This window comes from Sorex araneus, chromosome X (genome assembly GCF_027595985.1).
Source record: "Sorex araneus isolate mSorAra2 chromosome X, mSorAra2.pri, whole genome shotgun sequence".
In the NCBI taxonomy this organism is placed as follows: Eukaryota; Metazoa; Chordata; class Mammalia; order Eulipotyphla; family Soricidae; genus Sorex; species Sorex araneus.
The window spans coordinates 58,347,640-58,367,325 of NC_073313.1; the positions used below are offsets into that span (position 1 = coordinate 58,347,640).

Here is a 19,686-nt window from a genome sequence, read left to right on the forward strand (position 1 = left end):
TTCCCAGGATTGTGGCAGAAGTACAGCATCTCCTGTGATTGGCATTCCCCCTTTTCTTGGTTTTGGGGCCGCACCTCACAATGCTCAGGGGTTATTTCTAGTTCTCCATTCAGGAATTACTCCTGGAGGGGCTCAGGGGATCATATGGGATGGCAGAGATGGAACCTGTGCAACGCAATACCCTAGTTGCTCTCCAGCCTTGATTTGTATTTCCCTTATGGCCAATGAGGTTGAACTTCCTTTCGGAGCTTGTTGGCCATTGGTCTGTCTTCACTGATAAACGATAGCTTCATCAGAGTGGATAATGATGTGATGTATATACACAGTGGAATACCATGCAGTTCCAAAATTCCAAATGATCTCACTTATCTGCATTTGAGGGGGCACACACCCGGCAATGCTCAAGGGTTGCTCCTGGCTCTGCACTCAGAGTTACTCGTGGCAGTGCTCAGGGGACCATATGGGATGCCGAGGATCAAACCAGGGTCAGCTGTGTGCAAGGCAGATGCCCTCCCCGCTGTGCTAGCTCACCAGCCCCATATGTGGTATTTAGTGTAACAGGATGAAGGAATGCAAGGTATCAGGAAGGGATATCAAGACTCCCCATGAATCTAGAGTATAGAAATGAGGACCGGGAAGCAAAGATTATATATATATATACATATATATATACATATATATATATATATATAATCTCACTATCACTATCACTACACTTGATCTTAGCCAAAAAGCCAAGAAGCGATCACTATCACTATCATCCTGTTGATCCTCTATTTGTTCGAGCGGGCCCAGTAACGTCTCCATTCACCCTAGCCCTGAGATTTTAGAGGTCTCTCTTTACTCATCCTTCCCAACAGTGCCACATTAGAAGCTCTTTCAGGGTCAGGAGAATGAGACCCATCATTGTTACTGTATTTGGCATATGAATATGCCACAGGGAGCTTGCCAGGTTCTCCCCTGCGGGCAGGAAAACTCTCAGTAGCTTGCCAGGTTCTCTGAGAGGGAACTAGCCTTCCGGGAGCTTGGTTTTATAGTCTCTGGATGTTGGCCGTTGATGGGATCACACGGCGCCGGGGGCAGTTTCTGGGTGTGACCGCCTAGCTACTGGAAAATGGAGGATCTAGGCGGAAGAGGCCCAATCCCAATCCAAGCAGGCTTGGAGATCTCAGCCCCGGGTCCCGCACACCTGGGTTCCTCTGCTGGTTCCTTCATACGTGAGGCTCATCCAAACGTGTGGAGAGGGGCCTTGAGCATGGCTGTGGCTGGATTCCGGAGGTCTTCAGCTGCCGGGGCTCTGCTCAGGGCAGGGAGGGAAACTCAACCCACCCCTGCGAGGGGCTCCAGTGAAGACAGCCAGGTGCGGGGGCAAGAGACTCTTGTGTCGCGTATATATATATATATATATATATATATATGTATATATATGTATATATATATACCGCGTATATATATATGTATATATGTGTGTGTGTGTATATATATATATATATATATATATATATACCACAGAACCCACTATACTAGAAGCATGAGACCTCAACTACAAGAGCCAAACTAAAAAATGTGCCTGCCAGGGCAAGAGAAAGTACTCAGCTGAGTTGGGTTCAATCCCTGGCACCCCATATGGTTCCCTAAACCCACCAAGAGTGCTTCATAAGTGCAGAGCTGGGAATAAGCCCTGGGCACGTGTGGCCCAAAACAAAAATACATGTGCCTGGATGGACAAGGAGTCAGGCTGGGAGCATTGGTGGAGAAAAGTGGACATTGGTGCTGGGCTTGATGTTGGAACATTGTATTGCTGAAACTCTATAAATAACTTTGTAAATCACGGTCACAGTCACAGTCATCCCGTTGCTCATCGATTTGCTCAAGTGGGCACCAGTAATGTTTCATTGTGAGACTTATTGTAACTGTTTTTGGCATATCGAATACGCCACCGGTAGCTTGCCAGGCTCTGCGGTGCGGGCATGATACTCTCTGTAGCTTGCCAGGCTCTCCGAGAGGGGCAGAGGAATCAAACCCGGGTCGGCCGAGTGCAAGGTGAAAGCTCTACCACTATGCTATCACTCCAGCCCTGTAAATCAAGGTATCTTAATAAAAATGTTTTAAATGGCTGTAATGTCTAATCAAGATCTTTACCCCTTTTTCAATTGAGGTTTTGTTCAGTTGTTGCTGAATCATAGCTTTTCTATGTCCTAAATATAAATTTTTCATCAGAAATGATTTGCAAATATTTTCTCTCATTCTGTGGCTAATCTCTTCACTTTATGGATGGTATCCTCAGGCACACAATTTTTTTTTTACTTTTTGGGTCACACCTGGTGATGCTCGGGGATAACTCCTGTCTCTGCACTCAGGAATGACTCCTGACAGTGCTCAGGGGACCCTATGGGATGTCGGGAATCGAACCTGGGTCGGCTTCATGCAGGGCAAATGCCTTCTCCACTGGACTATTGCTCTGGCCCTGGGCTTACAGTTTTTTTAGCAGGGCAACTCCCGGCAGTTCTTGTGGGACTGTGCAGTGCCAAGGGTCAACCCCGGGCCTCCTGCCAGCAGTCCAGTGGGCAGGATACTTGTCTTGCATGCGGACCACCCAGATTCCATCCCAGCACCCCAGATAGTACCCCAAGCCTACCAGGAGTGATACCTGAGCACAAAACCTGGAGTAAATCCTGGGCATCTCGTGGTGTAGTCCCTAAACCCAAAAATAATAATGAAGACATTTAAAAAGTCGCTGCTAAAACCAGGATTCTAATTATTCACTGCTAAATTTCATTATAAGGGCTTTAAAGTTCTCCCTTTTAAATTTCGGTCTCTGATGACTTTTGCATTAGATTTTTGTGGGAAGAGGGGGGCCACACCCAGCAGTGCTTTGCACTCAGGGATGCCTCCTGGTATGCTTGGAGTACTGTAACAGGTGGCAAGGATTGAACACAGGACCGTCAAACGAAGGCAAGTGCTCTCCTGGCTGTGGCTCCAGCCCCAGCGTTAGTTTTTGTTTACAATGTAAGTTAGGGACCCAACTACATTTGTTTCCATAAATAGGCCTGGGGCCATGCCCGACAGAACTTGGACCAGTGACTGCTACTTTGGGGACCTATTGGGGCTGGGGATCAAACCCAGGGCCTGGCACAAGCCACGAGCCCTCTTCCCAAACCCCCAACTTCATTACTTTGCCCGGGATGACAGTGCAGTTGTCCCCCATGTTTATTGACAAGAGGATTCTTTCCCCATAAATACTCCACAAAAATCACCAGACAAGAACCTGGACTTGAAGCTGGTGCCTTTGCTCTGTATGGCCACCCTCATGCCGCCACCACAGTGGTGTTCCAGGGTGCAGCCGGAGCCCAGCGGAGCAAGCCCATCCTCAGTCCCGTGGCCAGAGCGCAGACGCGGGGAAAAGACCTGTCCTCCACATGTCTTCTCTTTCCTCCCAAGGCTCTTGGCTCTTCAGGCCTTATGAGGGTGTCCTTGTCAGGGCACGCGACACAAGAAACAAGCACACATGCATGAAAAGCTCATAAACAGGCCAGAGGTTCCTCCTGAGAAATGAGGCAGTTTGCTGATGCACAAATATGAAATCAGAATCCGTGAAAAAGGGAAAATATAAGAGGTGAGTTTTTGGTTCTACGTTTCTCTAGTCTCACTGATTTCATCAGACACTGAAAGCGGTGTTTCTGGGAAGGCATTTTTTCAGGTGTGTCAGCATTTACAAATAGTTGAGCTTTAATAAAGGTGACGCTCCATAATTTGTGGAGGTGGTGGGGGGCTTGGTCACTCCGTCAAAATCCTTAAGCTCAGAAATGAAAGTTTCCAGCCAAGTAGAAATTCTTGAAGACTAGACCAGAAAAATCTTGTCCGTGTTTCCTGTCCTATAAAGTTTGGACTTGCCAACTTGTCAGCCCCCACAATCACATGAGCTAATTTCCTAAAATAAATCGTGAGAGAGTGAGAAAGAGAGAGAGTCCTGTTGTGTTTCTCTCTGGGTAAAAAGATGTCTTTCCACATAGCAAATGATGATTACAAAATGAAGCTTACTTAATGTAGGGCTTCAAGCACTTGCCTCGCACACACAAGTTCAACCCCCCAGCACCACAGAGGATCCCCCAAGTACCATCAGAATTGACTCATGAGCACAGAGCCAGGAGTAAGCCATGAACCCAGCCAAGTGTGTCCCCGCCCCCCCCCCAAAAAAAAAACAAGTGGAAACACCAAAGAGATAATACAGCAGGAAAGACACTTGCTTCACATGCGGCCAATGCTGCTTTGATTGCTGGTATCCCATAGGGTCCCCCAAGGACTGCCAAATGTGATCCCTGAGCGCAGAGCTAGGAGTGAGTCCTGAGCACCACCAAAATATCTGAGATGCAAGCAGTAGGCGAGGAGGGAGGGAGGGACACATAGACTAGGGGTGATAGTGACAGAGGCAGAGGGTTGTGCACACTTTGTTATTCATGGTGGTGCAGTACCTTTGTACATCAAAATCATAAATATTAGGGACTGTGGCAGACCCAGGTTCAATTCCTAGCATCGCATATGGTCCCCTGAGCCAACCAGGAATAAGCCCTGAGCACAGAGCCAGGAGTAAGCCCTGAGCCGTCTCCATTGTGAGATTTGTTGTTACTGTTTTGGCATATTGAATATGCCACGAGTAGCTTGACAGGCTCTGCCGTGCAGGCGAGATGCTCTCAATAGCTTGCCGGGCTCTCCGAGGGGGGTGGAGGAATCAAACCCGGGTCGGCCACGTGCAAGGCAAACACCCTACCCTCTGTGCTATCACTCCAGCCCAGAAATTAATTAAAAAACAAAATTAGTCTGGCAAAGAAGGATGTCTTTCAGGGATAAGGAATGGTTTAAAGGGCTGAGCACATACTTTGCTGCAGGGGCTCCAGGCTCGGATCCCTATACACCACAGGGAGTGGCCCCCAAACATGTTGCCAGGGATAAGCCCAGCGCCACCAGGTGTAGTTCCCAAAATAAACTAACAGTGTTTTTTGATTTCTATAGGGCATCAATCATTTATTGGTTTGAGGGCCATACCCAGCAGTGCTCAGGAGCTACTCCCAGCTCTGTTATCAGGGTCACTTTTGGTAAGTACTCTGGGTACTCAGGGGACCATTCAGGAACAGGATAGAACCTGGACCTGTGCTCAGTCCTTAGGACTCTCTTGCTCTCACTCTCTCTCTAATTTTTGGGGTCACACCTGGCGGTGCTCAGAGCTTACTCCTGGTTCTGTACTCAGGAAACACTTCTGGTGGGTTTGGGGGGCCATGTGGGTTGCTGGGGACCAAAGTCCGGCCAGCTGCTTACAAGGCAAATGCCCCACCCACCGTACTTTTTCTTCAGCCCTCTCTCTTTCCTCCTGTAGTGCTGAAGATGTATCCCACTTCTCATTTCACTGCTATTGTGTAGTTTTCCATGTACAAGTCTCATTCTTCTTTCATTTTTTTTTCTTTTTGGGTCACACCCTGCGATGCTCAGGGGTTACTCCTGGCTCTGCACTCAGGAATTACTCCTGGCAGTGCTCAGGGGACCATATGGGATGCTGGAAATCGAACCTGGGTTGGCTGCATACAAGGCAAACGCCCTACCCACTGTGCTATCGCTCCAGCCCCTCACTCTTCTTCTTGAGGAGGGGAATATACATGGTGGACTGCCGGGCTTCCTCGAGGCTCTGTGATCACTGGGTCACTTATTTTTTTGGTGGGGGGATCACACCTGGCGATGCACAGGGGTTACTCCTGGCTCTGCACTCAGGAATTACCCATGGCGGTGCTCAGGGAACCATATGGGGTGCTGAGAATTGAACCCGCGTCTGCCGCGTACAAGGCAAATGCCCTACCTGCTGTGTTATCACTCCAGCCCCTTATTGGGTCACTTCTAGTGGTGCTGAGGATCAAGCCAGGGTCAGTCGTGCACAAGGCAAGTCCTTTACCCCCTGTGCTATCTCTCGGGTCAAAGTATTACACTTTTCTGTGTGATTTCTGTCCCTAAATACATTTATCTTTTCAGCAGAACTTTCATTTTTGGAGGGGGCGGTTAGTCTATACCTGATGGTGCTCAGTGCTCAGGGCTTCCTCCTGGCTTTGCTCTCAGGAATCACTCCTGGCAGGGCTTGGGAACCAGATAGAGCTGCAGAGATTGAACCCGGCTCGGCTGCCTACACGTAAGTAGATGCCCTCCCCACTGCACCATTTTTCCGGCCTGCAGAATTGTTTACTTCATTCTACATTGGAGAAACACAGTTGGCTCTTGCACATTGCTCTCTCCACCTGGACTTTGTGGACACACTCAGTGGGCTTGAGCAGATCATTCGAGTTCACAGTAGCCAGATGATGCCTTCTAAATAGACCAATTTGATTTCTTTCTGTCTGACTAGAGGTCTTTTATTTCCAATTTGTTCTGCGTAGCCCTTTTGTCAAATGCTGAATTGAAGTGGCTGTTTCCTCTATCTCTCCTTTTGCTCTCCCCAGGCTTATGTTACATTATACTGTTGTTGTTAAATATACTATTAATCTCCTTTTTATTGAAGCAACATTAGCTTTTATGGAAGATTATTAGATGCCATTCGAATAGGAGTGGAGCTCAACCGGCTGAGCTCAGCCTTTGCATCCAGGAGGCCTGAATCTGATGCCCCCAGCACATTATGATCTCCTGAGCACCATCAGAAGTGACTCTGAGGCACAAAGTAGCTCACAAGCACTACTGGGTCTGGCACAAAGCATAAAAGAACAAGAGCAGATGCTGGGTAGACTGTTTGGGTAGCCTTTGAGCATCTTCCATCCTTCCCGTGAGCTGGCTCGAATGCCCCCATGCAATTGAGCCCAGCGTCCACACCAGCCCTTGCACCGTTTCCAGTAAGCACGAGCCCCTCTTGCTTCTCTTTCTCCTCCTCCTCCGTCTCCTCCTCCTCCTCCTCCTCCTCCTCCTCCTCCATCTCCTCCTCCTCCTCCTCCATCTCCTCCTCCTCCTCCTCCGTCTCCTCCTCCTCCTCCTCCTCCTCCTCCTCCTCCTTCTCCATCTCCTCCTTTTCCTTCTACTCCTTCTTTTCCTTCTATATTTGGATCACACTTGGCGGTGCTCAGGGCTTGCTCCTGGCTCTGCACTCAGGGATCAATCCTGGTGGACTCTGGGGATCCTGTGGGGCACCAAGGATACAACCCAGGTCAGCCATGCCCTACCCATGACTCTGGGCCAAGGAGATGCTCCCCTGGTGTAGCACATGCAAGGCGGAGTTCAATCTCCGGCACCACGCGTCCCCTGAACAGCACTGCGCTGTGTGCCTCTGGTGGTCCCTGAGCATTCCCAGCTCCAAGCAACCCCACATCACCTGCCCTGCACCCCTACTTGCTAGGCACCCCTATGTCATATGCCAAGCAGCTGCAGTGGCCCTGGCCTTGCCAAACTGCCAAACTCTGCAGGGCAGGGTGTGTTCTCCAGAACAACAACAACAAAAAAAAAATAATGTGGGGACGGTAGAAACTTAGTACAGCAGGGAAGGAATGGACTTGCCTCACATGCGGCTAACTCGGGTTAAATCCCTGGCATCCCATATGGTCCCCTGAATCTGAGTACAGAGCCAGGAGTAAGCCCTGAGCTCTACTGGGTGTCCCCCAAACCAAAAGTAAAAAAAAAATAAAAATATGAAATATACAACAGGGGAGATAGATAGTACCACGAGTAGGGCCACTGGGTGTGAGGACAGAGGGCCACTGACCCAGCAGCTAGCACCTCACTGTGTGAGAGTGACACATCAAAAGGATATGCGTGGGCGCCCCCTCACTGTGAAGGGGGTGGAACGCCACCCCTAAAACACTAGGGGCACTCGGCAGAAATAGACAAAATGGCCCAATGATCCAGCCAGGGACAGATGCAAAGACTCCGCACCAGGACTACGGACCCAGAAGGCAAAATGCTGAGTGCTCTCAGGGCACCAGGTTGACGCACCCCTGGAGCCTCCCCACGAGGGCAGTGCCCAACCAAGCACGAGTCCTCTTTCCCAGAGTCCTGACAAGTGGATGAGCTTTTGCTCTCCGGGTCTCCTGAGGCCCCATGTAGGGCCATGTTCCAGCACTGGCAAGCCCCGCCTTGCCCCAGAGGCGGCCCTCATTTCCATCGGAGGGTGGGGATTCACTGCAAACTTGCAGAGTGATGCACCAGCAACCTTGGACACCCCAGGGGCCGAGCAAACTCAGCTGAGGGCTCATTCGTTGGTTGTGAGCTCTGTCCCTGCGGGGGGCCTTCCATGGCCTCAGCTTGCAGTGCGGCCATGAAGCTGACTGTGATGTTTGGCCCTGTGCCCTGGCCTTCTGCAGCTCTGCGGCTCTCACGTTCGGTGGCTGTGCTCTCACCCTTGGCTGAGGCACCCCGGGGGATAGTACTTGCGCCCTGTGATCTCACCTGGCTTGCACCTCAGCCCCAGCACTTCTTGGCTATTCTTGCACCATGCCCCTGAGCTCGGCGGGATCCATTTCCAGCTCAGTCAGTGCTCTGGGAGGGCACATTTGGTTTCTGTGCAGAAACACCTTTGGGACTCTGAGTCTTTGTTTGGGGCCACATTCGGTGGTGCTCAGGGCTTACTTCTGGCTCTGCACTCAAGGGTCACTCCTGGCAGTGTGCAAGGAGCCATCTGGGGTGCCAGGAATCAAACCCAGGTCAGCTGTGTGCAAGATTAATGTCCTACCTGCTCCACACCCCTCGAGTCTCATCTCTGTGGTCACACATCAATGTGCTTTGTCTTTGTTTGCCACCCTCATGCACTCAGCCTCACTGCTCACGGGTTTGCACATTGGGTTGCTGTGCTCCCCGGAGCGGGCCATTTCCTTGGTCTGCTCCCAGTCTGCCCTGAGTGATCCCTAGCGGTCACACACTACGATTCCAGGCTCTTTTGCTCAGTCTCAGTCCTCCATGGGTTCTCCCATTTGCTTTCGGTGTGCACCCAGGTCGCCTACTGCTTTGCTTCCACATGCAGCCATGAAGCGCAAAGGGTGAGGGACAGAGGGAAAGGGAGGGTGGGCTGAGTGGGCAGTGGAAAGGTGAGGGGCAGACAGGGCAGACAGGGCAGCGACCAAGACTAAGTCATAGATTGGAAAGAGAAAGGGAGCGGGAAAGAAATGGGGGGAGCAAGAATTGGGCAGTGTGCAGAAAGATCTCAGGGTTCAGGTGGTGAAGAGTTGGAGGCCAGAGATTGACCACTCAGAGACTGTGGAGAGAAGAGGCTTCTTTCTTCCCTTCTGCATGATTGGCCAGACAGGAGAAGAGCAGGCATGAGCAGTGTAAAGACTCGGATTGCATAGCAGAGAGTAGCTGAGTTTTCAAAAATGCTGCATACAGGGGCTGGAGCGATAGCACAGCGGATAGGGCGTTTGCCTTGCATGCGGCCAACCCGGGTTCGAATCCCAGCATCCCACATGGTCCCCTGAGCACCGCCAGGGGTAATTCCTGAGTGCATGAGCCAGGAATGACCCCTGTGCATTGCCGGGTGTGACCCAAAAAGCAAAAAAAAAAAAAAAAAAAAAAAAAAAAAAAAATGCTGCATACAGCCTGTGTTGGCAGGGCGGTGTGTAGAAAGGGACCCTCATCCACCGTTGGTGCGAATGTCATCTAGCTCAACCTCTATGGAAAAGAAGATGTATCTCATATAACCTGGCAATACCACTTCCTGGCACCCTCCCCCACCCCTGCCAACACAAAAACAATTCGAAAGGGTACCTGCACATTTGGGCTGGAGCGATAGCACAGCAGGTAGGGTGTTTGCCTTGCATGCGGCTGACCCGAGTTTGATTCCTCCACCCCTCTCGGAGAGCCCGGCAAGCTACCAAGAGTATCTTGCCCACACGGCAGAGCCTGGCAAGCTACCTGTGACGTATTCGATATGCCAAACACAGTAACAAGTCTCACAATGGAGACATTACTGGTGCCCGCTTGAACAAATCGATGAACAACGGGACAACAGTGCCACAGTGCAGTGCTACAGTGCTACCTGCACATTTATTTCAGCACTTGGTGTAACAGTCAAGACATAGAAACCACCCAGATGGCCAACTGCAGACAAATAGATCAAGAAATTGAGCTATGTATACACAGTGGAATGCCATGCAGCTGTAAGATGAAACCATGCAATCTGCCATTATGTGGGGGGAGCAAGAGGGTGTCATGCTGAGGGAAGTCAGTGAGAAGGAGAGGGACAGACACAGAATGCTCTCTGTCATAAGTGGGGGGAAGAAGCCTAGCAGCGAATACCAGATGGCCAAAGGCAACAGAACTGGAGAGCGGGTCCCTGGGGGGAGGGGCTAGGGGGACTCTGGAACATTGGTGTGGAAAGTGGGCACAGTGGTGCTGGTGGTGTGCTGGAACAAAATAAGCATGGAACCGTTGTTAACAGTGCTGGGCATCATAGTGCCTCAATCAAGACGAGGTGGAAGAAGAGTAGTTGGGCAGGCATTGGCTTTAAGAAAGCCTGGGGCAGCATCCAGAGGGCACGGGAGGGGGGTAGCATTTGCGAATCTGTGTTCGGGCACATTCGTTTGCTTCCTGGGCATGCACTTTATCTAGGTGCTCTGGGGTGTCACCCCTCATTTATTGAGCTCCTACGCCCCCTTTGTGGCTGTGCCCTCGCACTCGACCTTGGGGATCCTTGGGGCCACACATTTTCGGCTGTCCCAGGTGAGGTGGCCAGGCTCCCAGATGAGGCCTCAGTTCCCAGTGTCACACATTTGGCTGTTGAGCTTGCACACTCGGCCTTGCCAGTTCCCGGCACCACACGTCATTTCCATGCTCCTCCAGCTGACCTTGGTGCTCCCTGCTACCCCTCACGTGGTTGCTGTGCTCCGACATTGGGCCCCAGTGCTCCCTGGAGCTACACACTTCAGCACTGAGCTTCCACACAAAGCGTCCGTGCTTCCCGCCGCTTGGTGCCCCCTAGTGTCCTGCATTTCACTGCTGGGGCCTTCCATTCAGCAGTGGTGCTGCACATGCACATTTGGCCTGGGTGCTCCTGGTGCCACATCCAGGTGCTCCCACTGCAGTGGCCTCACACCCTCCTCAACAAGGCCCTGGGCTGGAAATGTGTGGGCTGTGTCTACGCACTGAGCCCTGGAGCCGTGACGTCCCGCGCTGCATCGCCGTGCTCAAAGCTACCGTGCCTCCATGCTGTGTTCCCACAGCCGGCCCACCTGGGTCTGTTTCTCCTGTGTCAGTTCTCGAAACTTCTCATTGTCATTCTCACACACATGGGGCCACAGTGGCTTTGGTGCAGGCATGGCAGCAGCACGACCGTGGCGGCTGATTTGGCTTGGGCTAGCGGCCCTGTGTTTGCAAGCAGGCCCCTGAGCCACGCCTGCGTGACCTAGACGCAGGTTTTCTTTTTTCTGCCCAAGTTTCTGGGACACAGCCAGCAGTGCTTGGGGTTGGGGCCCAGTGGTGCTCAAAGGAGCATGGCATGCTGAGGACGCTGCTTCTCTCCCAGACAGCCTGGGTTTGGTTGTCTGACATTCCCTTTGGCAGGGCGCTGGGCCTTCAGGGGCTCCTTCCAGGAGAGGCCTGTGGGGCCAGACCCCTTCACTTCCCTTCGCCAGGGCAGAGGCACAGATTTTCCCCTTTTCAACAAGTAACCACCTGGAAGAGACTTGGGCAGGGTCCGGTGCCTCTCCCCTTGGGTCATGGTGCCCGGGGCCCTGTTGCTGGTGGGCCTGCTGTTTAGAATCCACTACTGGACGGACACTCCCCGCTGGCGCGCACAGCGGACCAAGCCAGCCCTTTCATCCCGTACCAGGCCTGGGCCCCCCACACCCACACCCCCTTCAGCTCTGCATGACCAGGGACACAGGAACAATGACTTCCAGGTGTTTTTCTTTTTGAATGTTTTGTTTGGGGGTCATACGGTGGTGCTTGGCTTACTGTGGGGAGTCACTCCTGGAGTCATCAGGAACCCCAGTCCAGCAGGCAGTCGGGCTCAGCCCACTCCTGAGCATCTCCCTGGCCTGTTGCAGCTCAAATGTTGTTTAAGTTTGGGGGCCACACCTCGAGGTCCTCAAACCTTACTCCTGGATGTACCTTCAGGGTTCACTTCCGGTGGGGCGTGGGGGAATCATATGTGGTGCCGGGATGGGACCCAGGTTGGCCGGTATAGGACAAGCACTGCCCTGCTGTCCTGTTGCCCTGCCCCCTTGTTCTTTCTATGATGCACTATGATTATGCTGCAGTGGCCAGAGTGCCAGGGTGCGTCCATTAACCCAAGGCCCCTTCCCGGCACCCCCGCTGCAGATTTTCCTCAGACTCTGTTTGCCCCTGCACTAACGGCCTCCATTCTCCCTGCTTGTCGTGGGGAGAATAAAGCTGAGCTCTCCAGATCCGGGTGCAGGGTTTTCGTTGCAAGGGGCTACTCAAGCAGACCAAACTAGAGCATGTACACAGTGTGGCTTCCGTGTGCAACGTGCACAGGCACAGGCATCAATGCCCAGCCTTGGCTTCTGCAGCCATCCGTGCAGTCGGAGCACTGTTCACTGCAGGGTGGGGGGGTGCTCTGCGCTGCCTGCTTTCCTCCCTCCTTCCTTCCTCTCCTCTTGTTCCCTCCCTCCCCTCTCCTTCCTTCTATGCCTTCCTCCCATTCCCCTTCCTTCCTCCCTTCTTCCTTCCCTTCTCTCGCCCTCCCTTCACAGTACTTCCTTTCTTTTTTATTTTGGGGCCACACCCAGCAGTGCTCTGAGCTCATGGATCATTCCCGGTGGGTTTGGGTGACCCTATGATGTGCTGAGGATTGAACCTGCATTGGCCGCGTGAAAGGCAAATGCCTCTCCACTGTCTCTTCACTCCAGCCCTATCCCTTCCTCCCTTCGTCCTCTCCTTTGGCAGGGCATGGAACCCAGGCTTCACACAAGCACCAAACCACAGCTCACCATTTTGTCCTTAATAAGATGCTGCCATTGACATAAAATAAACTCAACTCATAGGGGCCGTGGCTGGCTCTACTCAGAGATGACTCCTGGTGGAACTCCGAGGGACCCTATGGGGTGCTGGGGATCGAGCCCAGGTTGGCCGCGTGCCAGGCAAGCACTTTCCGTGCTGGACTATTGCTTCGGTCCGGGCAGTGAGTGTTGAAGCAGGGGTAAGACAGGCAGGACTGAGGGGCTGCTCAACAGGCTGAGTGCAGCCTTTGCACGAAGGAGTCCAGGGTTCCACCTCCAGCACTGCACGGTCCCCTGAACATGGCCAAGAGCAAGCAGAGCCTAGAGCAGCTCCAGAGCAACACGAGGCGTGGCCCCAGCCCTCCCAATAGTCTAAGTCAACAATAACTGAAATTCCAGGGACTGTAGAGAAGTACAGTAAGGTGCTTGCCTTGAATGCAGCTGACCCCGGCTGCCCCCTGAGCCCTGCCAGGAGGAAGCCTGCGCACCGGGACTGTGGGTCCCAAGAGACAACAAAAGTCACTGGGATGTAGCTCCAAGTCCTCAGTTCAGTCCCTGGGAACACGTGCTCCTAGCCTCCCCGTGCAGCCCCTGCATGCCACGGAACAGGCCCCATCCTTGCTCACGGTACCTGCACGCAAGCGCGACGCACAGGCACCGGGCTCTGAAAGCAGGGCCTGGCCTTGCACACCATCGGTCCCAGATCCATAGCACCCCAAAGCACGCGGCCACTCTGCCACAGAACCAGGGGTGAGCATCAAGCATCGCCTGCTGTGACGTCAGAAACAACCAACAAACAAGAGTGGGCAGGCAGGCTCTGTGCTCAGGAGCCCGGGGCCCATCCCCAGTGCAACAGGTCCCCCCTAGCATGCCGGGAGCGCTGGTGAACACTGAGCCAGGAGTAGTCTGTGGGGGTCAGGGGAGATGCATGGTTGCTGAGGGAGTTGGCCAGATGTCAAGTCAGGTGTTATCTGGTTTTATTTATTGAAGTGGCAGGGGTTAAACAGGTTCACAGCCACAACCTCATTAGAAAAGAAACAGATGCTGGCTGGTGATGGAGAAATTGCAGTGACCTTATTCACTGTATTGGGGTTGAGGTGTCACACCCAGCAGTACTCAGGGCTTATTCCTGGCTCTGTGCTCAGGGATCACTGCTGGCTCAAGCGTCAGGGATTGAACCCAGGTCGGCTTTAATCCTTGTTTTTTCCCCCCGACCCCAAAACCATGAATGTTAACTTGATGTCATAACATTAAGTTAAACCCATGTTCAACCTTTGTATACCTGTCTAGCAGCGCTGATGTGTGTGGACTGGTGGTCAAAAAATTTTGACCTAAATTACATAAAAAATAAACTATAAATAATTACCATTTGTTAAAAGATGCCGGTGTAGGGACTGGAGAGATAGCACAGCGGGTAGGGCGTTTGCCTTGCACGTGGCCGACCCGGGTTCAAATCCCAGTATCCCATATGGTCCCCTGAGCACAGCCAGGGGTAATTCCTGAGTGCAGAGCCAGGAGTAACCCCTGTGCGTTGCCAGGTGTGACCCAAAAAGCAAAAAAAAAAAAAAAAGATGCCGGTGTGGGGCTGGGCAGATAGTACAGCAGGTAGGGTGCTTGCCTTGCACACAGGTTCCTGGCATTGCATATGGTCCCCCAGCACCGTCAGGTGTGATTCCTGAGTGCACAGCCAGGAGTAAGCCCTGAGCATTGCCAGGCATGGCCGCAAAATTAAAAAAAAAGGTATAAAGAAAGCTGGCTTTCCTGCTGCTGGTGGGTCAGAGGCGTCCCCTTGGGAGCCAGAAGCCCTGAGCCACAGTGAGCTGGCTGGAAGCTCGGTGTCGGCTGCTGCCCTTCTGATGGCTTCTCAGAGCGTTGTGGGGGGAGGCTGATACTAAAGGCCAGACCACCCCCTCCAGGGTCCCCGGAGCCCAACAAAGGCGCCATTGAGGGCCTCCAGGAACCAGGGTCAGGCCTGGCCCTGCCTCCCTGCTGGGCCCCAGGCCACTCTGGCCTCCTCGCCTCCTCCCCATGACCCCAGATGATCCCACGTGACACAGGACTGGGGAGCCCCATGCAGAGCTGCCAGCAGCCGGCACAGTAGTCTGTGTCCCGGGCAAAGCCCACCATGGTTGGTCTGGGCATGGTCAGAGAGGGGCACAGCCCGAGCTGGGTCAGTGTTCCGCCCACCTCATCTTCCCCCAAGGGAACCAGCGTGTGGCGCCAAGGCAGACTGCATGCCTATCTGAGCAGCCAGAGGGCCAGGGGTTAGAACTCACAGACACACTACAGGAGGCTCCCGGCACCCGGGGACGCAGACAGCAAATACAAAGGACAGACACCGAGTCTGGTTTCATTGGTCTGCAATGGAGAGAAAGGGAACGGCCGGGCTGGAGAAGCACCGGACCACCACACGCTGCAAGGAGCTGGGGGTGTCTCAGTTTATTTCAAGGACACCAGGGGAATTCAAGCACAATACAAAAGACCTTTTGCCATGAAAGCTGGCCCGGGTGTTCAGCTCTGAGACGTTGCTTCACTGGGGGACAAGCAAGCAGCCACAGATGGGGCACGGGGCTGGGAGAGGCCTGACTCCTCTGAAGAGCACATCACGAGGGCACCCAGGCGCCCGGCGTCCTGGAATCTGTGGCAGCTGCGCACGGTGCCCCTGCTCACCGGATCTGGCATGCAGAGAGGGGACAGAGACAGTGAGCGGGGGCTCCCTGCAGCCACGCAGCACGCCGAACGGAGCTGCCCCGCAGGGCATCCTCACCGTGTACTTGTCCCACTTCTTCTCAGGGTCATAGGGCTCCCAGCGGCTGGCGGGGAAGATGTGCTTGTTCTTCTCGTACCAGCTCCTCAGCACCACCTTGCCTGCGTGCGACTGCGGAGGAAAGGGACCCAGGGCTGCATGTCTGCGCCTCCTGCCCCACCCAGCCGGCCCTCAAAGCCTGCACTTGCCGTCCTGTACCTCATCCTTCTCCACGGTGGCATCACTGAGCAGCCGAACATCGTCATGAACATCGAAATTAAAGAGCGGCCCTGCGGGCAGACACATGTCCCCTGGTCACCAACAGGGCCCCCCGAATGCTGGGGACAGGAGCGCAGGGCGAGAAGGGAATGGCTGCCACTCACCGCTCTTCCCTCGTGCCTTGGTGACAATGAAGTCATAGAAGCTGTGGTGCTACGGGCCAAGGGCAGAAAAGCGACGGTCTGATGACCAGCTGGGCTCTTCCAGGGCATAGACCGTATGCCCCCGACACCCCCACGCCCCAGCTGCCTCAGGGGAGAGAGTAGGGGAGAGAACTCACGTGAGGGATGATGAGATCCTCTTTGATGTACATGAGCTGCTCCACCCCCGCAGACCTGGGAGACACACAGGAGGGGGGTTATGAGCCCTGCACCCCCCACGCCCATCCACAGAGGGAGTCAGTGCCGGTGCAGCCCTGGGAGGGGAGCTGGGGTCAGTGGCCCGCAGACACCACCTGAGCTCACTGAAGTCCTTGCGCAGGATTTCCAGAGCTTTCTGCAGGAACTGCTGCATCGTGTTCCCCTTCTTCATCTGTACCAGGGCATGAGGGGAGATGGGGAAGGGCTCTCCGGCAGGGCTCCCCGAGGCAGGCCACCGTACCCCCCACCTACCTTAACCGTGCGCCGGTGGCCGGAGCCGTCCCAGTAACTGAAGGTGATTTCAATCTCCTCACCTGCAAAGCACAACTGCCTCTGGCTGCCGGCCCTGGGCGCGGCCCCTGCCCTCTGCTGAGGCCCCTGGTGGGGACTCACTCTTGATCTTCTCCTGTTTGGCTTCCCACTCCTGCCGCAGCTCTTCCCGGAGCCGGTTCTCCTCCTCCTGGGAGATGGAGGGGCGGGGGAGGACCAGCATGGCGTCATGGGCACGTTGGGTGCCACTCCAAGCCAGAGCCTCTGCTGAGGCGGGGGTGGGGGCTGGGGTAGGGCAGGATGGTGCCAGCATGGGGACAGGACTCGTGTCCCCTTTACCTCACGGTCTCGGTCAGGCAAGAAGCTTGTATCCACATCCGGGTTCTTCCCCAGCTTCCTTTTCTTGGTAGGCACCTCTGGAGCGAGAGTACCCGTGATCAGCACAAGACAGTCTTGGCCTAGGGCCCCCGGGCCTTCTGGCGCTCAGGTCAGGGCACAAATCAGGTCTCCTCATACTCCAGCGTGACGGAGGGGCTGGAGATCTTCCCTTGGCCCCCAGCAGGGAGGACGCTTGCCATGCATGCAGCCCCTAGGGTCCTCACACCCCCACCAGGACTTATCCATGAGGACCACCAGCTGTGGCCCAAGAACAAACCAAAGCAAGCTCCAGGGAGGCCCCTTGACATAGCCCCAAATAGTGGCGCCACCCTACAAACACCCCAGACGGAAGTGGGCTGGCCAGAGTGCTCCAAATACTGAATGTCACAAAGCACTTGTGCTACCAACAGCTGACCAAGAACTGGGCCGCTGTCCTGAGGAGTCTGGGATGGGACTCGCTTTCCCCCAAGAAGGGTGAGCTCAGCCACACTCCCTGCCTCAGCGTTCATGCTGTCCCTGGTACCTGGGGCACCCTGGAGCTTCCCCTCAGTTGTTCCCTAGCCACTTGGCTCTCCATCAGCCCCTGTCTGCCAAATCCACTCCTCTCTGGTCCTCCCAACAACGATTCTGGGCCCCCTGATATCTGACTCTCCAGGGCACCCTGCTCCCCACTTCTCGAACTGCTAATGAAATTCTCCCCTCAAGGGCCAATTCTATGGTTATCCTGGGACCCGTCCTCTGAGCCCTGGACTGGCCCCTTGGCTGCAGTCTGACCCTGCCCAGAGCTGGGAGTGACACGAGGAGCCAATCAGGAGACACTGCATCAATTCAAACTGATCAAACAGGACGAACGATCCACTGCCAAAGTCCCATGGGTAAAGGAGTATGCGGGCAGTCAGTATGGGAAATGGTGCCACAAAGCAAACACGTTCTCATCCCGGATCACAAGGGAACTCGAGGCATATTTGAATGTGAGATTATGACACCAGTTTTCAGCAGCCAGGGCCTCGTCTGCCTCCCCCTCCTAGCTCCATCCCCGAAGCCTCTGCTCGGGCACCAGCCTGGCTGTCCATGGCAGTGAGTGGGCCACATCTCTCGGCTGGGTATGTGCTGGGGGTCGAGGCTCTCTGCAGGACCGGGACCATGAACATAGCAGGCAGCGGGGGCCGGAGGCTAGAGAAGCCTGTCCTTCCGAAAGTCAGAACTCTGGCACAGGATCCCCGAGTCTGCCCTCACCTCTTTCTAGTTCCTCATCATACAGGGCCACCCCATCCTCGTCCTCCTCTCCGGCTTCCTCCTCATCCTCCAGAGTGAAGGAGAGGCTGGAGATCTTCCTTTTGGCCTCCTTCTTCCGCTCCTTCTCTCGCAGCTTTTCCAGTTTCCTGCCAAGACACGGATGGCAGCAGGTACCACCCTGCCCATTTCCTACCACAAAGATCCCAGGTGGAGCCCCCTGATGCAGGCCTGGGGGAGCCCAGCGGCCCAGGGTTGCGTCCAGGTCTGCGATTCTGCGTCATGCGTCACATGCGCATTCCCAGCATGCGTCACATGGCTGTGATTCTGACCCTGGTGGCCCAACGGGAGGCAGTGCCCCCCCCAGGTGCAGACACAGTCCCTGCGGGCAGGGTGGGCTCCACAGCCGCACTCACAGCTGCAGCTCCTTCGACTGCTCCTTCTTGGCCAGCTGCTTCTCCCGCTCCTTTACCAGCGCTTCCTGCTTGGCCTTCATGTCATTGAGGGTGACGAGGCCTGCGGGGTGCACAGTTAAGGCGGGTCTGGGGTGGGGGTGCCACACGGGACCCCCAGCCACACTCACCCACAGTGCTGGACTTGAGCTCGGCCTCCACAGCATCGTAGTGTGCTGAGAACTTCTTGTCGATGTTGGCCTTCATGATGTTCTCCTGCGGGGGGAGCAGCAGTGAGCACAGTGGGGCCTGCACAGGACTCCCCCCCCCCGACAGGAGCCGTTTTCCTGGGGTGGGGTTCTTCCTGATGTTGGAGCTCTCTGGCCCCTGTGGGGGGCTGGGATGGGAGCCGCAGGCCATGTTCTGGGGAACCCGTAGGGTGTGGGGTGCAAACACCAGGTGAGGAGGTAGCGCTCGGGGTGCTGCTTCCTGGGGCTCCCCCAGCCTGCTCTGAACTGGTACCCCAAGTGCTTTGGACTCCTTTGGCCCAGAGACTTAAGTTTCCGGTGTGTGGGGGGGCTGTTGCATGCCCGCCAGGGGGCCCCCGTGACACTAGCCATCCCTGACTTGCACGCCCACAGCCCGGCGGTGTATGGGGGGGCTTGCACTCGGGGCAGCGCGGGCCCGCGGGGGGTCTCGGGGGCCCGGGGTTGTCGGGGGGCGCGGGGGAACGCGAGGCGGCGCGGGTGCACCTCTGCGATGCGCTGTTTCATCTGCTCCATCTGCTCGCGCTGCTTCTCCCTCTTCTTCATGAGGTGCATGGCGCGGCCCGCCTCGCTCGCTGCCCCCTTGTACTGGGCCATGGCGGCGGTGGCGCGGGCGGCGTTGACAAGGACCACGGCAGCAGCACAGGCCCGGCGGCGGCGGCCTTCTCCTCGAAGTCAGCTGACGCACCCGCGCGGTGACGTCGGCCCCGGGCGCGCTGCCGCCCCGCCCCGCGCGCCCACGTGACCGCGCGCCCCGCCCCCTCTCCACCGCCCCGCCCCGGGCTCCCCGCCGGGAAGGGCGCGGGGCGCCCCCCACCACGCTGCCCCGGCACTCATTGAGACCCGGCGTGGGGC

General features: G+C 55.1%; 1 protein-coding gene and 1 pseudogene across 1 annotated transcript; both read right to left on the minus strand.

Annotated features, from left to right (window-relative positions):
• Positions 1 to 594: 594 nt before the first annotated feature.
• On the minus strand, positions 595 to 746 carry LOC129400306 (U2 spliceosomal RNA; annotated as a pseudogene).
• Positions 747 to 15,332: 14,586 nt separating this feature from the next.
• Positions 15,333 to 19,527, minus strand: FAM50A (family with sequence similarity 50 member A). The gene is made up of 13 exons (XM_004606494.2): positions 19,318 to 19,527; positions 18,757 to 18,841; positions 18,590 to 18,689; positions 18,177 to 18,322; positions 16,902 to 16,978; positions 16,686 to 16,752; positions 16,545 to 16,606; positions 16,388 to 16,464; positions 16,214 to 16,268; positions 16,038 to 16,086; positions 15,874 to 15,944; positions 15,676 to 15,786; positions 15,333 to 15,583 (listed from the first exon to the last, which is right to left on the minus strand). The coding sequence occupies exons 1-13, from the start codon at positions 19,426 to 19,428 to the stop codon at positions 15,575 to 15,577; spliced, it is 1,020 nt and encodes a 339-aa protein (XP_004606551.1). The 5' UTR covers positions 19,429 to 19,527; the 3' UTR covers positions 15,333 to 15,574.
• Positions 19,528 to 19,686: the final 159 nt, after the last annotated feature.

Excerpts from the sequence above, each read along its gene's own strand:
- FAM50A (XM_004606494.2), bottom strand. The coding sequence starts at position 19,428 with ATGGCCCAGTACAAGGGGGCAGCGAGCGAGGCGGGCCGCGCCATGCAC. Across the intron at positions 16,979-18,176 it reads TGATGAGGAACTAGAAAGAG|AGGTGCCTACCAAGAAAAGG; the intron begins GTGAGGGCAGAC and ends CTCTCGCTCCAG. Across the intron at positions 15,945-16,037 it reads CAAGGCACGAGGGAAGAGCG|GGCCGCTCTTTAATTTCGAT; the intron begins GTGAGTGGCAGC and ends GTCTGCCCGCAG.